Raw genomic sequence first — 19,859 nt, 5'->3', positions numbered from 1 at the left:
AAATAATAACAATAAATAATAATAACAATAATAAATAATAATAACAATAATAAATAATAACAATAATAATAAATAATAACAATAATACATAATAAATAATAATAACAATAAATAATAATAACAATAATAAATAATAATAACAATAATAAATAATAATAACAATAATAAATAATAATAAATAATAACAATAATAAATAATAATAATAACAATAATAAATAATAATAACAATAATAAATAATGATGACAATAATAAATAATAACAATAAATAATAATAACAATAATAACAATAATAAATAATAATAACAATAACAATAACAATAATAAATAATAACAATAATAAATAATGATGACAATAATAAATAATAATAAATAATGATGACAATAATAAATAATAATAACAATAATAATAAATAATAATAACAATAATAAATAATAATAAATAATAACAATAATAAATAATAACAATAAATAATAATAACAATAAATAATAACAATAATAAATAATAATAACAATAAATAATAATAATAACAATAATACATAATAACAATAAATAATAATAACAATAATACATAATAAATAATAACAATAAATAATAATAATAACAATAATAAATAATGATGACAATAATAAATAATAATAAATAATAACAATAATGAATAATGATGACAATAATAAATAATGATGACAATAATAAATAATAATAAATAATAATAAATAATAACAATAATGAATAATGATGACAATAATAAATAATAATAAATAATAACAATAATGAATAATGATGACAATAATAAATAATAATAAATAATAATAAATAATAATAAATAATAACAATAATGAATAATGATGACAATAATAAATAATAATAAATAATAACAATAATAAATAATGATGACAATAATAAATAATAATAAATAATGATGACAATAATAAATAATAATAAATAATGATGACAATAATAACTTTCAGGCTGCTGGTGTAACACTTTATTCAACAAAAGCTTCCTCTAACAGAAGGGAACTCAAAGCGATCCCTCTCAAAGCGGGACTTAACTCAGCGCTGTGAAAAACCTGCTGACTCGTTAGCACTGTTGGCGCTGCTCGCTGAACACAAAGGGTGTTAGCTTCGAGCTAACTGGGAGGTAGGTGTAAGATTGGACGAGGGGGGAGGTAGTGGTTGTGTGGTGGGGGGGCAGTCAGATGGAGGGGGGGAGGTAGTGGGTGGTATGGTGGGGGGGCTGGGCTGTGAGGTAACCAACCATGTGGGAGGTGGGGGGGGGGGCAGTACACCCTTGCTGGGTGTCCCCCGTTCTGCAGCGCACCCCAGTGTGCAGAGTGGGGGAGGCAGTGGTATGAGGAGTGATGGGGGAGGAGGGAGGGGTGAGAAAGAGGAGGGGCGGAGGGCAGATAGGCTGTCGGGGGGGGGGGCTTCATATGGCAGGTGCATCAGGGGGGGAGGGGGTGGGAGGGTTTGATCCTGGTACAGCAGGCCGGGGCGGTTAACAGGGGGGAGGCTTCAATGGAGGGGGAGGGGCCTGAGGGGGAGAAAAATGATATCCATTATATTTATTGATAAGAAGCATTGATACAACTGGAAGTGACCCAACAGCTCCTTCCTGGTCTTCTGATATGTTATCCTTGTGGTATGTTATCCTTGTGGTATGTTATCCTTGTGGTATGTTGTGGTATGTTATCCTTGTGGTATGTTATCCTTGTGGTATGTTGTGGTATGTTATCGTTGTGGTATGTTGTGGTATGTTATCGTTGTGGTATGTTGTGGTATGTTATCCTTGTGGTATGTTATCCTTGTGGTATGTTGTGGTATGTTATCGTTGTGGTATGTTGTGATATGTTATCCTTGTGGTATGTTGTGGTATGTTATCCTTGTGATATGTTATCCTTGTGGTATGTTATCGTTGTGGTATGTTATCGTTGTGGTATGTTATCCTTGTGGTATGTTGTGGTATGTTATCCTTGTGGTATGTTGTGGTATGTTATCCTTGTGGTATGTTGTGGTATGTTATCCTTGTGGTATGTTGTGGTATGTTATCCTTGTGGTATGTTGTGGTATGTTATCCTTGTGGTATGTTGTGGTATGTTATCCTTGTGGTATGTTGTGGTATGTTATCCTTGTGGTATGTTGTGGTATGTTATCCTTGTGGTATGTTGTGGTATGTTATCCTTGTGGTATGTTGTGGTATGTTATCCTTGTGGTATGTTGTGGTATGTTAGCCTTGTGATATGTTATCCTTGTGATATGTTGTGATATGTTATCCTTGTGGTATGTTGTGGTATGTTATCCTTGTGGTATGTTATCCTTGTGGTATGTTGTGGTATGTTATCCTTGTGGTATGTTGTGGTATGTTATCCTTGTGGTATGTTATCCTTGTGGTATGTTGTGGTATGTTATCCTTGTGGTATGTTGTGGTATGTTATCCTTGTGGTATGTTATCCTTGTGGTATGTTGTGGTATGTTATCCTTGTGGTATGTTATCCTTGTGGTATGTTGTGGTATGTTATCCTTGTGGTATGTTGTGGTATGTTATCCTTGTGGTATGTTGTGGTATGTTATCCTTGTGGTATGTTGAATAAATATGATATGTAGTTCTACATGTGAGTCTTGAGGACTGGTTTCAGGTTTTCACACCTGGTGTTATCTGTACTGACCGCTGCTGTGTTCGTCTGTCTCTCCGTCACCGGCCCTGCTGGATTCTGGGTACAAGGAGGGGGGCTGGTGGGGGCTTCTTGTTGTCTCAGGATATGAGGGGGGGGCAGCTGGGGGCAGAAAAAGAGTAGGGTTCAAATCACCTCACTACCTCACACAAACCAACACCATCATAATAAGACTTTTACTGTGAAAGTCTCCCCTCTTATTGTGAAAGTCTCCCCTCTTATTGTGAAAGTCTCCCTCTTATTGTGAAAGTCTCCCTCTTATTGTGAAAGTCTCCCCTCTTATTGTGAAAGTCTCCCCTCTTATTGTGAAAGTCTCCCTCTTATTGTGAAAGTCTCCCCTCTTATTGTGAAAGTCTCCCTCTTATTGTGAAAGTCAAAGTCTCCCCTCTTATTGTGAAAGTCTCCCCTCTTATTGTGAAAGTCTCCCTCTTATTGTGAAAGTCTCCCCTCTTATTGTGAAAGTCTCCCCTCTTATTGTGAAAGTCTCCCCCTCTTATTGTGAAAGTCTCCCTCTTATTGTGAAAGTCTCCCTCTTATTGTGAAAGTCTCCCTCTTATTGTGAAAGTCTCCCCTCTTATTGTGAAAGTCTCCCGTTATGTGAAAGTCTCCCGTTATGTGAAAGTCTCCCCCTCTTATTGTGAAAGTCTCCCCTCTTATTTGTGAAAGTCTCCCCTCTTATTGTGAAAGTCTCCCCTCTTATTGTGAAAGTCTCCCGTTATGTGAAAGTCTCCCCCTCTTATTGTGAAAGTCTCCCCTCTTATTTGTGAAAGTCTCCCCCTCTTATTGTGAAAGTCTCCCTCTTATTTGTGAAAGTCTCCCCTCTTATTTGTGAAAGTCTCCCCTCTTATTGTGAAAGTCTCCCCTCTTATTGCGAAAGTCTCCCCTCTTATTTGTGAAAGTCTCCCCTCTTATTTGTGAAAGTCTCCCCTCTTATTTGTGAAAGTCTCCCGTTATGTGAAAGTCTCCCCTCTTATTTGTGAAAGTCTCCCCTCTTATTTGTGAAAGTCTCCCCTCTTATTTGTGAAAGTCTCCCGTTATGTGAAAGTCTCCCCCTCTTATTGTGAAAGTCTCCCGTTATGTGAAAGTCTCCCCTCTTATTGTGAAGTCTCCCCTCTTATTGTGAAAGTCTCCCGTTATGTGAAAGTCTCCCCTCTTATTGTGAAAGTCTCCCCTCTTATTGTGAAAGTCTCCCCTCTTATTTGTGAAAGTCTCCCCTCTTATTGTGATAGTCTCCCGTTATCTGAAAGTCTCCCCCTCTTATTGTGAAAGTCTCCCGTTATGTGAAAGTCTCCCCTCTTATTTGTGAAAGTCTCCCCTCTTATTGTGATAGTCTCCCGTTATCTGAAAGTCTCCCCCTCTTATTGTGAAAGTCTCCCGTTATCTGAAAGTCTCCCCTCTTATGTGAAAGTCTCCCGTTATGTGAAAGTCTCCCCTCTTATTGTGAAAGTCTCCCGTTATGTGAAAGTCTCCCCTCTTATTGTGAAAGTCTCCCGTTATGTGAAAGTCTCCCCCTCTTATTGTGAAAGTCTCCCCTCTTATTTGTGAAAGTCTCCCCTCTTATTTGTGAAAGTCTCCCCTCTTATTTGTGAAAGTCTCCCCTCTTATTTGTGAAAGTCTCCCCTCTTATTGTGAAAGTCTCCCGTTATGTGAAAGTCTCCCCTCTTATTGTGAAAGTCTCCCGTTATGTGAAAGTCTCCCCTCTTATTGTGAAAGTCTCCCCCTCTTATTGTGAAAGTCTCCCCTCTTATTGTGAAAGTCTCCCCTCTTATTTGTGAAAGTCTCCCCTCTTATTGTGAAAGTCTCCCCTCTTATTGTGAAAGTCTCCCGTTATGTGAAAGTCTCCCCTCTTATTGTGAAAGTCTCCCGTTATGTGAAAGTCTCCCCTCTTATTGTGAAAGTCTCCCGTTATGTGAAAGTCTCCCGTTATGTGAAAGTCTCCCCTCTTATTGTGAAAGTCTCCCCTCTTATTGTGAAAGTCTCCCCTCTTATTGTGAAAGTCTCCCCTCTTATTGTGAAAGTCTCCCCTCTTATTGTGAAAGTCTCCCCTCTTATTGTGAAAGTCTCCCCTCTTATTGTGAAACAGTGCAATGGGTGATGAATCAGAGAGGGTGTTCTTCTCACCGTGCACGGAGGACTCCTGGCTGAGGTAGGGGCTGTAGAGCTGGTAGGGGTAGGAGACCTCCTGCGAAGGGGGGGGGTACGACTGCTGCTGCTGCCAGCAGCTCTGATGGTACCACTGAGGGAGGGGTTATGTCATGTTATACACATGTTATTAAAGGGTAGCATCAAACAGACTCACAGACACTCACCTGGACTCCCAGGTTGAAGTAGTACTGAAGAACCCTGCAGTCTGAGAACACACACACACACATTACATACCAATTTTTATACACACACACACACACACTACATACCAATTTTTACATACACACACACACCTCGGGGTAAGTCGCTGCCGTTGGGGTCGTAAGAGTAAGGGGGCGGAGCCACCACGCTGCAGAGAGCCTCTCCCATCTCACTGACCAACCAGGGAGGGGAGGCTGGGATTGCCATGGCAACTGGGAACAGGAAACTCAATGGTAATTCCCACTTCTCTTAACTTGTATCCCTGCGTCCCTCACTTCCGTCTTTTCCCTGTGCATTAGTCCCTCCCACCAGGGATGCACGGAGAGACGCAAGGAAACCACGTGGAGAGAGAGCAAGCAAGGAAATACATTTTAAGAGCAATGGGACGTCCTTTTATGTGGGTCCGTTAGGGACATTATTCAGAAATACCGTTCACATACACATGTGACACACACACACACTAAACCAAAATCATTTACAAACATATGTACAAATCTCTCAAACACATATGAAACGCTCACACACATAAGACACCCAAAGTTATTCACATATACATGTGAAAAGCTCTCATATACACATGTGAAACACACACACACAAAATGCAATTTCAGTATGTTGTGTGAGGGATTTCAGTTGAAACGAAAGGCGTTTTAAAAAAAAGCGAAAAACCGCAAAAAAAACATTTTCCATCTGTCCCGTTTCCTTCGTTCGCTCAGCAGCCTGCACAAAGACCATTTAACACACACACACACACACACACAACCCCACACACACACTGAGACCCCTCTCACGCAGCACACTGAGATCCCTCTCACACAACACACTGAGATCCCTCTCACACAGCACACTGAGATCCCTCTCACACAACACACTGAGATCCCTCTCACACAGCACACTGAGACCCCTCTCACGCAGCACACTGAGATCCCTCTCACACAACACACTGAGATCCCTCTCACACAGCACACTGAGATCCCTCTCACACAGCACACTGAGACCCCTCTCACACAACACACTGAGACCCCTCTCACACAACACACTGAGATCCCTCTCACACAACACACTGAGACCCCTCTCACACAGCACACTGAGATCCCTCTCACACAGCACACTGAGATCCCTCTCACACAGCACACTGAGATCCCTCTCACACAACACACTGAGATCCCTCTCACACAACACACTGAGATCCCTCTCACACAACACACTGAGACCCCTCTCACACAGCACACTGAGATCCCTCTCACACAGCACACTGAGATCCCTCTCACACAGCACACTGAGATCCCTCTCACACAACACACACTGAGATCCCTCTCACACAACACACACTGAGATCCCTCACACAACACACACTGAGATCCCTCACACAACACACACTGAGATCCCTCTCACACAACACACACTGAGATCCCTCACACAACACACACTGAGATCCCTCTCACACAACACACACTGAGATCCCTCTCACACAGCACACACTGAGATCCCTCTCACACAGCACACACTGAGATCCCTCTCACACAGCACACACTGAGATCCCTCTCACACAGCACACTGAGATCCCTCTCACACAGCACACTGAGATCCCTCTCACACAGCACACTGAGATCCCTCTCACACAGCACACAGAGATCCCTCTCACACAGCACACTGAGATCCCTCTCACAACAGCACACTGAGATCCCTCTCACACAGCACACTGAGATCCCTCTCACACAACACACACTGAGATCCCTCTCACAACAGCACACTGAGATCCCTCTCACACAGCACACTGAGATCCCTCTCACACAGCACACTGAGATCCCTCTCACACAGCACACTGAGATCCCTCTCACACAGCACACTGAGATCCCTCTCACACAGCACACTGAGATCCCTCTCACACAGCACACTGAGATCCCTCTCACACAGCACACTGAGATCCCTCTCACACAGCACACTGAGATCCCTCTCACACAGCACACTGAGATCCCTCTCACACAGCACACTGAGATCCCTCTCACACAGCACACTGAGATCCCTCTCACACAGCACACTGAGATCCCTCTCACACAGCACACTGAGATTGCATTTCATATGCGTGTGAGAGAACGTTTCGTGTGTGTGAGAACATTTCATATGTGTGTGAGAGAGCGTTTCATATGTGTGTGTGTGAGAACGTTTCATATGTGTGAGAGAGCGTTTCATGTGTGTGTGTGAGAGAGCGTTTCATATGTGTGTGAGAGAGCGTTTCATATGTGTGTGAGAGAGCGTTTCATGTGTGTGTGTGTGAGAGCGTTTCATGTGTGTGTGTGAGAGAGCGTTTCATATGTGTGTGAGAGAGCGTTTCATGTGTGTGAGAGCGTCGGTGTTCATATGTGTGTGTGAGAGCGTTTCATGTGTGTGTGAGAGCGTTTCATGTGTGTGAGAGCGTTTCGTGTGTGTGTGTGAGAGCGGCGAGTGACTGAGGATTTCACTGGAGGATAGTCTGGTGGTTCCTCGGTTATCGCTCCTCTGGCAAAAATAAGCGCCATGGGACACTCCTTAAGATGGCACACACAAATCAACTTCCGGTGAGACCGAGGAAATTACAAAACAGAAGTGAGAAGTACCCAAAGTCCCATCTCAGAGGTGAGCCCCACCATCAGCCCTACCCCCTCGAAAAGTCCCACCCTGTCCATAAGCCACGTCCTCAGAGGTCACCTGATGGACCTGAGCAAGTCTGTGTGTGATAGTACCCGAGTGTGTGTGTGTGTACCTGAGCGAGTCTGTGTAGCCACTGGCAGGTGGGCAGCCGGCAGATGTGATGATGGAGAGGAGGGGGATGAGGAGGAAGAGGAAGAAGAGCCGATCACTGCTAATGGTTTCACCTGAAACAGAGAACACAGGAAGTAGGTGGACGGGACGGAACAGGTCAAAATGACCCACCATCTGCTTTCTTTTAAATAAATCAAAAAATAAAAATCGCACTTTTTGTCTCCCAATTTGTTTTCCTTTGACTTTCTTTTCAAACTTCAGATCATTTTTCCAGATTTGAATTTTTTCCCTAAAGAAAATATGACTTTTTGGAAAAAGGCAGATTCTTTAGGGAAAAAATCATATTAAAAAAAAAAATGGGAAACTTTCAAAAGTGGACATTTAGAAACAAATCTGAGCTTTTCTAAATATATATATATATATATGTTATATTACATTATTCTATATATATATATATCATTATTCTATATATATATATCTGCTACATCCTGCTGTTCATAACATCCAGGAGTTTTCACTAACATTTGCTGTCATGCCTTTTATGTGATGAGGCTGTAGGTTTACACTGCTGTTGTAACATCTTATTTGAGAAATGATGCTACTGCCTTTATGATTTGTTGTACTGTTAAAGGTTTGGTAATGCTAATTGCTGGACTTCTGCTTGAAGAGAAAGAGAAGAAACACTAAACTCAACCCAGTCTGATTACCAATAAACATGACATCTCTGATCATTCATTCAGCACCTTTCAAGCACACACACATACACACACACATATATACACATACACACATACATACATACATACATACATACATACACACACATACACACACACATATATACACATACACACACACATACACACACACATATATACACATACACACATACATACATACATACATACATACACACACACACACACACACACACACACACATACATACATACATACACATACACACATACATACATACATACACACACACACACACATACACATACACACATACATACATACATACATACATACATACATACATACATACATACATACACACATACACACATACATACACACACACACACACACACATATACACATACACACACATACACACATACATACACACACATACACACACACATACACACACATACATATATACATACATACACACACACACACATACACACACACACACACATACACACATACAAACACAGTAGGGCAAAAAAGTATTTAGTCAGCCACCAATTGTGCAAGTTCTCCCATTTAAAAAGATGAGAGAGGCCTGTAATGTTTATCATAGGTATACTTCAACTATGAGAGACAAAATGGGGGAAACAATCCAGAAATCACGTTGTAGGATTTTAATGAATTCATTTCAAACGATTGTGGAAAATAAGTATTTGGTCAATAACAAAAGTTCATCTCAATACTTTGTTATATACCCTTTGTTGGCAATGACAGAGGTCAAACGTTTTCTGTAAGTCTTCACAAGGTTTCCACACACTGTTGCTGGTATTGTGGCCCATTCCTCCATGCAGATCTCCTCTAAAGCAGTGATGTTTTGGGGCTGTCGCTGGGCAACACAGACTTTCAACTCCCTCCAAAGATTTTCTATGGGGTTGAGATCTGGAGACTAGGCTAGGCCACTCCAGGACCTTGAAATGCTTCTTAGGAAGCCACTCCTTCGTTGCCCTGGCGGTGTGTTTGGGATCACTGTCATGCTGAAAGACCCAGCCACGCTTCATCTTCAGTGCCCTTGCTGATGGAAGGAGGTTATCACTCAAAATCTCTCGATACATGGCCCCATTCATTCTTTCCTTTACACGGATCAGTCGTCCTGGTCCCTTTGCAGAAGAACAGCCCCAAAGCATGATGTTTCCACCCCCATGCTTCACAGTAGGTATGGTGTTCTTTGGAGGCAACTCTGCATTCTTTCTCCTCCAAACACGACGACTTGAGTTTTTACCAAAAAGTTCTATTTTGGTTTCATCTGACCATATGACATTCTCCCAGTCCTCTTCTGGATCATCCAAATGCCCTCTAGCAAACTTCAGACGGGCCTGGACATGTACTGGCTTAAGCAGGGGGACACGTCTGGAACTGCAGGATTTAAGTCCCTGGCGGCGTAGTGTGTTACTGATGGTAGCCTCTGTTACTTTGGTCCCAGCTCTCTGCAGGTCATTCACTAGGTCCCCCCGTGTGGTCCTGGGATTTTTGCTCACCGTTCTTGTGATCATTTTGACCCCACGGGGTGAGATCTTGCGTGGAGCCCCAGATGGAGGGAGATTAGCATTGGTCTTGTATGTCTTCCATTTTCTAATAATTGCTCCCACAGTTGATTTCTTCACACCAAGCTGCTTACCTATTGCACATTCAGTTTTCCCAGCCTGGTGCAGGTCTACAATGTTGTCTCTGGTCTCCTTTGACAGCTCTTTGGTCTTGGCCATAGTGGAGTTTGGAGTATGACTGTTTGAGGTTGTGGACAGGTGTCTTTTATACTGATAACGAGTTCAAAAAGGTGCCATTAATACAGGTAACGAGTGGAGGACAGAGGAGCCTCTTAAAGAAGAAGTTACAGGTCTGTGAGAGCCAGAACTCTTGCTTGTTTGTAGGTGACCAAATACTTATTTTACCGAGGAATTTACAATGAATTCATTAAGAATCAGACAACGTGATTTCCTGGATTGTTTCCCCCATTCTGTCTCTCATAGTTGAAGTGTACCTATGATGAAAATTACAGGCCTCTCTCATCTTTTGAAATGGGAGAACTTGCACAATTGGTGGCTGACTAAATACTTTTTTGCCCCACTGTATGTATGTGTGTGTATATGTATATATATATATAAATAATGTCATATAACACATTGTCTTAAAGTTAAAACCGGAGAGCAACCATAATGCCAATGTGGCCCGCGATGAAATTGACTTTGACACCCCTGACCCAACTCCTTCATTTTGCTCTACTCATCTTCTTTAAAAAATAAAATCTGACTTTTCTATTTGCCTGCTGTGTGTGTGCATGTGTGTGTGTACCTGCTGTGTGTGTGCATGTGTGTGTGTACCTGCTGTGTGTAGCTGTAGTTGATCTCCTTTCTTGGTGGTGAGTCAGCTGTTCCTCCTTCCTGCTCATCCTTTCACAATAAGAGTCTTAGTTTAGCCCTCACTGATCAGGTGCTACAAGTTCAGCAGTGAACTCTGAAAACTCTGGACAGGTGTTTCACACGCTCTGTGTGTCACAAACAGCACAGGAGTCCTCCTCACAGGTAACTAACTCTGATCTACATCACTTCCATCCATGCTTCACACTCAGTGAGAGGCAGGATATACCATCAGCTTTACACACACACACTTTACCTGGGTGATGGAGGGCTCTCCAGCAGAGTACACACCTGAGGGGGGGTACCTCTGATCTGAAACACACAAGGATCTCTGATCTGAAACACACTGACACACACAGACTGACACACACACACACACACACACACACACACTCACCCTGACTGATGTAGATGTACTCCTCTGTGTACCCCACTGACAGCAACACACACACATTCTCAGGGTTAGTTTGGACACCAACAGTTTGTGAGTGCATGGCTTTTGTGATTTTGGGCTGTATTAATAAAGTTAGATTGAATAACAGAGTGAGTGAGGTTGTGTGTGTGTACCCTGGTCCTCCACAGTACTGGTGTCCTCAGTATCCTCCTCTGATGAGCAGACGGGGGTGTTTCCAGGCGGGGCGGCTGGGGGCCCTGAAACTCTCTGGACTCTGTAGGAGGAGCCAGGAGGGGGCGGGGCTCCCAGTGAGGGGGGCAGGGCCACTGGGGGGCCCTGAGGGGGGAGTGGGAGGCATTATAATACAGACGTGTTAATGTGTGAGCAGAATCACAGAGGGGAAGTTAACATTGTTACAGCAAATGAGTCAAACAGCTTCGTTTGAGTAACAGAACCCACCCAGGTGAGGCAGGGCACTGACAGCGGACAGGTGAGGGTATCACACCAGTCTAAGGCCTCGTTGACACTGCAGGCAAAAGTGGCCCACATTTCTTTCTAACAGCGTGAACAGCACTAATCACATGGAATCCGATTTGGGCTACTTTCATATGTGGTCCTAAATCAGCTACAGGTCTGATGTTTTGCAATGCGACCTCAGTCTGAACAGTCATGTCGCAATTCATGCGACTTTTACGTCATTCTAGAGCGACAATCGTCATACATCTGCGCCGGCGGGGCGGAAGTCACTCGGACGCGGTGATTACAAACATGGCAGACGTCACGATCCCACCACTCCTGGCTCCGACTCCGCATCCAAACACACCTCCGTACAGACGTAGTAGCCATTGTTAACAGTGTTGCTCTCTTTCTTCTCATCCTTCTTCTCGTTATCATCTGCTCTTAACTTCGCCGGCTTCCACTGCACAACAACTTGAATGAAACCGTAAACGCTGACTTCAGTAGCGTCCATGTTTACTTCCGTACAAAGCGTGCTGCGTGTGACGTCTTTGTTATTGTTCTTCTGTGCATGCGGGTCAGTTCAGGACCGGAGTCTGATATAGACCACATTTAAAAAATAATGTGTACAGCCAAACAAAAAAATCGGATATGAGCAAAAAATTCGACTTGAGCATTAAGACCTGCAGTGTGAACGAGGCCTTACAGAGAGTAATAAATACATACATTAACACAGTGATACGAGTAAGGGATCTCGGTTATCACCTGCAGGGGGGGGAAGACGCCGCCCCCCTCGTCCTCCAGCTGGTAGTACGCCATCGCTCCATCCAGATCCGAGGGCTCGTCCCCACCGTCAGCAGAGAAACCAAACTGACACTCTTTATTCAGAGCTGCTGCCAGCTGCCGTCTGCTGCGCCTGCAGACAGAGACCGGGGTGAGGAAACAGGTATCAGTGCACGTCAACGGCCTGCAGACACAGACCGGGGTAAGGAAACAGGTATCAGTGCACGTCAACGGCCTGCAGACCGAGACCGGGGTCAGAGATACAGTTCTCAGTGCACGTCAACGGTCTTCGGACAGAGACCGGGGTCAGAGATACAGTATCAGTGCACGTCAACGGCCTGCAGACAGAGACTGGGGTCAGAGATACAGTATTAGTGCACGTCAACGGCCTGCAGACAGAGACCGGGGTCAGAGATACAGTATCAGTGCACGTCAACGGCCTGCAGACAGAGACCGGCGTCAGAGATACAGTATCAGTGCACGTCAACGGCCTGCAGACAGAGACCGGGGTCAGAGATACAGTATCAGTGCACGTCAACGGCCTGCAGACAGAGACCGGGGTCAGAGATACAGTATCAGTGCACGTCAACGGCCTGCAGACAGAGACCGGGGTCAGAGATACCGTATCAGTGCACGTCAACGGCCTGCAGACAGAGACCGGGGTCAGAGATACAGTATCAGTGCACGTCAACGGCCTGCAGACAGAGACCGGGGTCAGAGATACAGTATCAGTGCACGTCAACGGCCTGCAGACAGAGACCGGGGTCAGAGATACAGTATCAGTGCACGTCAACGGTCTTCAGACAGAGACCAGGGTCAGAGATACAGTATCAGTGCACGTCTCAGTTCAGATCCAGAGGGACATTCTAACATTTTATACCAGGTAAATAATGCTAACAGGGATGTGGGTTTGTTTACCGGGATCTGAAGGCATAGTTCTCGTAGTCGTGGTAATAGCGTCGGCCCGGGTGGTGGTAATAGGTCAGGTGTGGACCAATCAGGTGACGGTTCAGGAAACGGGTGGAGCTTCTGACCAGAACACACACAATTAAAACACACACACACACACACAATTAAAACACACAAACACACACACACACACCTGGAGGCTCCATAGCGAGGCGGCCTGGCAGGCTGGTGGTGGTGATGGGGGGGGGCGTAGGGGTCGTAGGTCAAGGCTCCAGCTGACAAGGGCGCAGGGGGGCGGGGGTGACCCGTGGACTGAAAGCGGGGGGGCAGCGTGGAGGGGGAAGGGCCACCGTATGATGGTGGGGGCATCAGAAGCTCCGCCCCCTTCATCCCGCCACGGGACTTCCTGAAGTAGCGGTGGCGGGGGGGGGTGGCGGTGGCGGTCCGGGTCTGCAGCGGGGGGGAGAGGTGAGGAGCAGGAAGACAGACAGGAAGCAAACAGGAAGTAGATCTGAACTTACCCATGTCTCCTTTCCTGGAAGGTGCCGCCACGTTCCAGGCAGGAACCGGATTCACTGGCTTCAGGTCCGTCAGCGGGACCAGGTGTCTGTGGGGTGGGTCACAGTCACTACCAGAGGATGCAGTAAAACCATCACCTCAGAGGAGCTGAGGATCATCTCTGATAAAAAAAATCGGGCCTAATTCCAAACCGAGCCCTACTCACTTCACCAGGGTCCGCCACATTAAGGGACGTTCCAAACCATCAGGTGTGGAGGTGGAGCGAGGGGGGGGTCATCAAGCCCTCCAATAGCAACCCCCTGCTCCACCAGACCGACCCCCCGCAGTGTGTCCTGAGACACACTGTTCACTAACAGTTTAAACATTCACTGAGAAACAACTGGACATTTCTTCAGATTTACATTTTCAGAAAGACGTTCAGCATCAAGATTTTGGGAGTTATTTTATTTAGAATTTTTTGTCCAAGAGATGCTGATCTGAAACCGCTGTTACTGCCGCTGTATTAACACCCCCACCTGAAAGAAGGGGGCCTCGTTCAGCTGCAAACTAAGGACGGAGTTCTCTATGCTGGGCCTCAGTGTTTATAATGCTGCTGGAGCTGAACCAGAGAACTGAGGCAAGAGGGTTTGAGCAGGAAGTGTGAAAAGGGGCGGGGCTACATGAGGTGAATAAAGGTGTCGGTTTACTTCTCTCCCAGCTCCTCGATGAATACAGTGACCGCTGACGGATGCGTCCCGACCTCCTGGATGAAGGCGTTGTAAAATTTCCCCTTTGGCTCCAGACGCACCTGAAACCCACACAGCGATGCGTTCAAGCACTCCAAGACTTCTGAGTGTTCACCTGCTATAATGATGGGGTCAGTTTTACCTGACACTTGTCTCCCAGGAAGTACTGCCTCCCTGCAAACACCATGTAGTCCGTCTTCTGCATCTCTGAGGACACAGTAATCCGATTACTCATGCAGAGACACCTTCACTTACAGTTTGTAAGCCTGTATTAGAATAATTTATTTTGACCTGATTGACAGCTCTGATCGTGATGTGACAGTTACCTTTACAGGCATCCTGCCACACGTCAAACTCCAGGTTTCTGTACACCTCTCCATCCAGAGACTTCATAACCTTATAAGGAAGAGACAGCCTGGAGGGGGGCGGGGCTTCTGCAGGAGGCTGACCAATCACAACCACTCAGGATCAATGTGCGACAATAAAATGTAATATAGTTTTAGTGTGTGTGTGTGTGTGTGTCTACCTTTGTGTCCTCGGGCATGGCTCGTTTCTCCTCCACGGCTCCACCCAGCTCAGACTCCTCCCTGAGGACAAAACAAACACACATCTTAGTCCAGCATGATGTCATCATACAGGTGAGGTCACCTGCTCTGAACAGAAGTGGTCAGTATACAGCATTATATGCGTGTGTGTACCTGTGACTGCGGTCCTCAGGTGTGTCGTAGCCAAAGTCTGCCTCGCTGCACACTGACTGGCTGTTTCTATAGCGACGACCTCCGACCTTGAATGCCTCCATCGCCTGACAGAGCTCTGCCTCCTCAAAGCCGAACACCTGAGTGTAGAGCACCTCATAGAACAGAGCTACACACACACACACACACACACACACACACACACACACACACACACACACACACACACACACACACACACACACACACACACACACACACACACACACACACTTAGACTTGCTCTACCAATCAGAGCTATGTACTCACACTGCTCCACCAATCAGAGCTCAGTACTCACTGTTCCACCAATCAGAGCTCAGTACTCACACTGCTCCACCAATCAGAGCTCGGTACTCACACTGACAGAGGGCGGCCGAGGCGGGGTAACTCCTCGGGTAAACGATGTCATAGTGACCATTGATGGAGCAACACAGCGTCACCTAGGAAACACAGCTGACATCAGTCCTAACGAATCACATTGCAGAGTTTACAGTCATGTGATCTGCTGCAGGAAGTGTAATGATCATCACAAGTTTAACTTCTTACCTTGTCAACAAATTCTTCTTCTGAGATCACCGTGGCTGGTTTCCCTGGGTAACGATAGATCAGGAAACAGTGCCTACACACACACACACACACACACACACACACACACACACACACACACACACACACACACACACACAAATTCACTAACTGATGGAGGTTGGAGCAGGTGACCTGGAGAGTTCCTCACCTGTAGAGCTGGGACAGAGCCTTGATCTCCACCTGACCCACAGTCTCCTGAAAACACACACCTGCTGTTATACACCTGTTGTCACACACGATTAGCTACACACACAGGGTCAGAGGTCAAAGCAGCTCACCTTCGGGTCCTCCAGACGCTCTAAATATTTCTCAAACGAACCTTCAACAAACTGGAAGAGACAACAACACACGGTTACATATTCTGGTACCCACTCCCCGGTTAGCCTGTTCGATCAGTGCGTTAGCTGGCCCGCTATGAGCTACCCACCGGTTCAAAGTTGCATTGGTTGGCTCTCATGTAGTCAGCGCATTGCTGCCGGATCCTCTGATGGTAGTTCTGAGAGTAATACAGCTATATACATATACATATATACACACACACACACACACACACACACACACACACACACACAGTATGTCAAATCCATCTTTATAAAATCATAAAGTTCATTTTCTCCAATTTAATTTTTTGTTGTATTGTCAAACAAAAACACAAGAGGAAAATGAATAATAATAATAACTGAATATTAGCGATTAGGGTGAGTGCATGATTACACAGAGTCTGCATCGCATTACCTGCACATTATTCCCTCCATCAGAGTTTAACCAGTATAGTCAGAACACGTTTATTTTATTGGCTTCTTGTATGTATTCAACATCAAAAAACGTATGAATATAGATTAACAGATTTTTAAAAACAACCAGTTCTTCAATTAATTATTTTCTTACGGAAAATCTTCAACAAGACAGCTGTTAGCTTAGCCAGTTAACTTTAGCATTGCTAGCTTTAGCATGATTAGCTTTAGCGTGTGTATTTTAATTGGCTTTAGCATTTATTTATTTATTAATTAATTATAGCAAGGTTCAACCCGGTTCAGCCCAGTTTAGCCCAGTTGTCTCACCTGCTCAGACACAGCTCGGAACAGGCTGGACGCATCTCGCGCCACCATCTTCCGGTACAGACCGAGGCTGCACAGGTACTCGTCCATGTTGACGAAGTACTTCTTCAGCCCTTTCTGCATCCCGGGGCTCGGGTGAACTCAGCTAAACTCCGGTAGTCTCGGCTCCTCTCCGGTTCTGTCCGCTCCTCTCTCTCCAGTAGTCTCCGGTTCCTCTCCGGTACTGTCCGATAGTCTCCGGTTCCTCTCCGGTAATCCGCGGTCCTCTTGGTAAAACCGTCTCACCGGGCAGACGGCTCGAGCAACAGGTGAAGCTCATCAGCCTGAGCACGTGGCCCCCTGAGGCGTTCAGGGACTGTCCTGCGGTCAGAAACACGCGGTAAATGAGTCGGACTCTCTTTCCTTATTAAACGTTCACATACTGAGGATTCTTCACTAGGGTTGCAAAATTCCGGGAATTTTCAAAGACGGAAACTTTCCATGGGAATGAACGGGAATTTAAGGGTAAGGGAATGAACGGGAATTTAAGGGAATGAACGGGAATTTAAGGGAATGAACGGGAATTTAAGGGAATGAACGGGAATTTAAGGGAAGAACGGGAATTTAAGGGAATGAACGGGAATTTAAGGGAAGAACGGGAATTTAAGGGAATGAACGGGAATTTAAGGGAAGAACGGGAATTTAAGGGAAGAACGGGAATTTAAGGGAATGAACGGGAATTTAAGGGAAGAACGGGAATTTAAGGGAATGAACGGGAATTTAAGGGAAGAACGGGAATTTAACCTCCTAAGACCCGAGCTGTTTTTTTATATGCATTTTTTATTTCTCTTTGCTATTTGGGCTTATTGGAACCTGATAAGTATAAAAACTAAGTATCATCTTTTGACATGATGTACTTTTAGAGAAAAATGATGTCCACATATGTGGACACTCGGTCTGAATTTCCATAAAACACATTAAAGTCACCTTTTTGTAATAGAGTGAAAAACTATTTTATTTCAACCTTGAACACAGCAGTTTTTTCAACTTTCAACTATTGTTTGTGTTTTGAACATCATTGTGAAAAAACACAACAAAATGAAGAAAAACAAAACATTTTTGCCCCCTTTGGAGAGTCACAGTTACAGTATGTGTTATGTGAAATTTTGCATTGCAGCAGTGTGTGTGTGTGTGTGTGTGTGTGTGTGTGTTGTGCTGCAGTGTATGTGTGTCTATGTGTGAAAGGCTGTGTAACAGTTGCGATCGCCTTGCAAGCACAAGAACACTTTGCAGGTCACACAACGCACTCGGGTTCTTCCAGTGCAGCCTGCTACCCTGCAGCGCGCCGCGTTCTTCAGGCTGATCATCTCTGGGAGATGGGCATTCGCCCTCCTGCGGACCGAGACATGGGGCACTGCCGTCACAGGACGTTTGTTCCCTTGATTTGAGTTGTCTTCTTCCTCTGACTGTTCAGAGAGGTCTGCATGGCTTCCTTGACCGTGATGCTGGGCCAAGAGGGTCGTAGCAATTTCTGTACGGAACTCAAGGAACTGCATGATGCTCTTCTTTGGTGCAGCACATATTGCGAGGTCTTTGCGGTAGAGTAGCCAGCTGTTACCTAAAGCCAGATCTGTGAAGTGCATTAGCATCCGCATCGTCCACTTCTTAGTACGGGCGCTCATGCGATAGTAGCTAATCATTCTATCGATCAAATCCACTCCACCCATCTTGAGGTTGTACTCACGGACAATGCTTGGTCGCGAGACAGTCACATACTGTTTCAATTTCTTGTCCCAGCGCTGGCAGGTGTCTTCAGGCTCTGTGCCATGAACAACAGACATCATCAATACTGGTTTGTTGTCATACCACTTCACTACACACAACTTTCCGTCTTCAGTGGAAAGTTCTGATGAGGTACCTCTTGCTGTGTTTTTCATGGTTTTGTCAGAGGGTAGCTTCTCCTTCGCGCCAGCGAGTCTGTTCTTCATTATTGTACCAGTAATGTACATCTCCTTCTTCATCATTTGTTCCACACCTCGGATGCTTGTGAAGAACCGGTCACAATACACTTTTGTGCCACGATGCAGAGTTTGACACAGACGAGCCAAGACTAAGCCTCCCAACCCCAGGCCCACCTCTTCTTCGACCTGCTCAAGCAGTGCACCTGTACCTTGATACAGATCAAAGTCCAGCACAATGCCATCTGCTGTAGCACAAACGAAGTTCTTGATGCCAACTGGGTTTGGCTTCATTGGCAGATATTGTCTGCATGGACAGGCTCCTGTGAAAGGAATCATCTGCTCATCAATAGATGCGCATTCAGGTCGATTCTGAGACTTGCAGGGATGAACCTGTATCTGTCCCTGTCCCTGAACCTGTCAACAAGTGTTGTAAATAAGCATTTTGCTTCCTATCCTTCACCTAGCCCTTAGGCCCTGCCTAAAATAAACAAATATCCACTGGGTCTTGGCTAACCATTATTTGCACCACGGAGACGTTTACGTCCTCTGCTGTGCTCAGTGGGCTGAGGAATGGGGTCCTCATCATCACTACTGTCATCCTCATCCTCACTGCTGCTTCGCTCCTGTGTTCGGGGTTGGTAATTGGCATCCAGGATGGGATCATCGTTGTCAGACAAGTCTTCCAAATCTGAGTTGTCTCCATCATTTAGCCAAAATTGCTCCAATGCTGTTTGCACAGAAAAACGCTCTGGAAATAAAAACATGAAAAAATCAAATACAAACCAATGTCATTTATATATGTATGTATTTCTTTGTTATTTATTTCACTGGGACAGCTTTTCAACTGCACCAGAGATAGCTATAAACAACTCTAG

The 19,859-nt window shown here is 44.9% G+C and overlaps 2 protein-coding genes across 2 annotated transcripts in view; both read right to left on the bottom strand.

The window, feature by feature from the left end:
• Nucleotides 1-1,424: 1,424 nt before the first annotated feature.
• Nucleotides 1,425-17,364, bottom strand: alg13 (ALG13 UDP-N-acetylglucosaminyltransferase subunit). Its single transcript, XM_063882042.1, is given in 26 exon segments — nt 1,425-1,537; nt 2,670-2,777; nt 4,797-4,911; nt 4,985-5,025; nt 5,114-5,233; nt 7,765-7,876; nt 10,840-10,908; nt 11,132-11,187; nt 11,273-11,308; nt 11,443-11,605; nt 12,491-12,641; nt 13,427-13,537; nt 13,611-13,846; nt 13,848-13,867; nt 13,939-14,024; nt 14,623-14,723; nt 14,804-14,868; nt 14,988-15,105; nt 15,188-15,248; nt 15,360-15,525; nt 15,757-15,838; nt 15,945-16,017; nt 16,135-16,181; nt 16,265-16,315; nt 16,414-16,497; nt 17,048-17,364. Coding segments are annotated over 26 exon segments (2,481 nt in total). The 5' UTR covers nt 17,168-17,364; the 3' UTR covers nt 1,425-1,448.
• Nucleotides 17,365-17,843: 479 nt separating this feature from the next.
• The window catches only part of LOC134862834 (piggyBac transposable element-derived protein 3-like), a 2,318-nt gene continuing 302 nt past the window's right edge, over nt 17,844-19,859 (bottom strand). Inside the window, exons 1-2 of the mRNA XM_063880930.1 lie at nt 19,499-19,859; nt 17,844-19,304 (exon numbers count right to left, since the gene is read on the bottom strand). The exon at nt 19,499-19,859 is cut by the window's right edge and continues 302 nt beyond it. Of these exons, the coding sequence (XP_063737000.1) occupies nt 18,256-19,304; nt 19,499-19,748 (1,299 nt within the window). The 5' untranslated portion in view covers nt 19,749-19,859 and the 3' untranslated portion in view covers nt 17,844-18,255. The remainder of the gene's footprint in view (nt 19,305-19,498) is intronic.

Source organism: Eleginops maclovinus, chromosome 4 (assembly GCF_036324505.1).
Source record: "Eleginops maclovinus isolate JMC-PN-2008 ecotype Puerto Natales chromosome 4, JC_Emac_rtc_rv5, whole genome shotgun sequence".
In the NCBI taxonomy this organism is placed as follows: Eukaryota; Metazoa; Chordata; class Actinopteri; order Perciformes; family Eleginopidae; genus Eleginops; species Eleginops maclovinus.
This window is presented reverse-complemented; position numbering and strand designations above follow the sequence as displayed.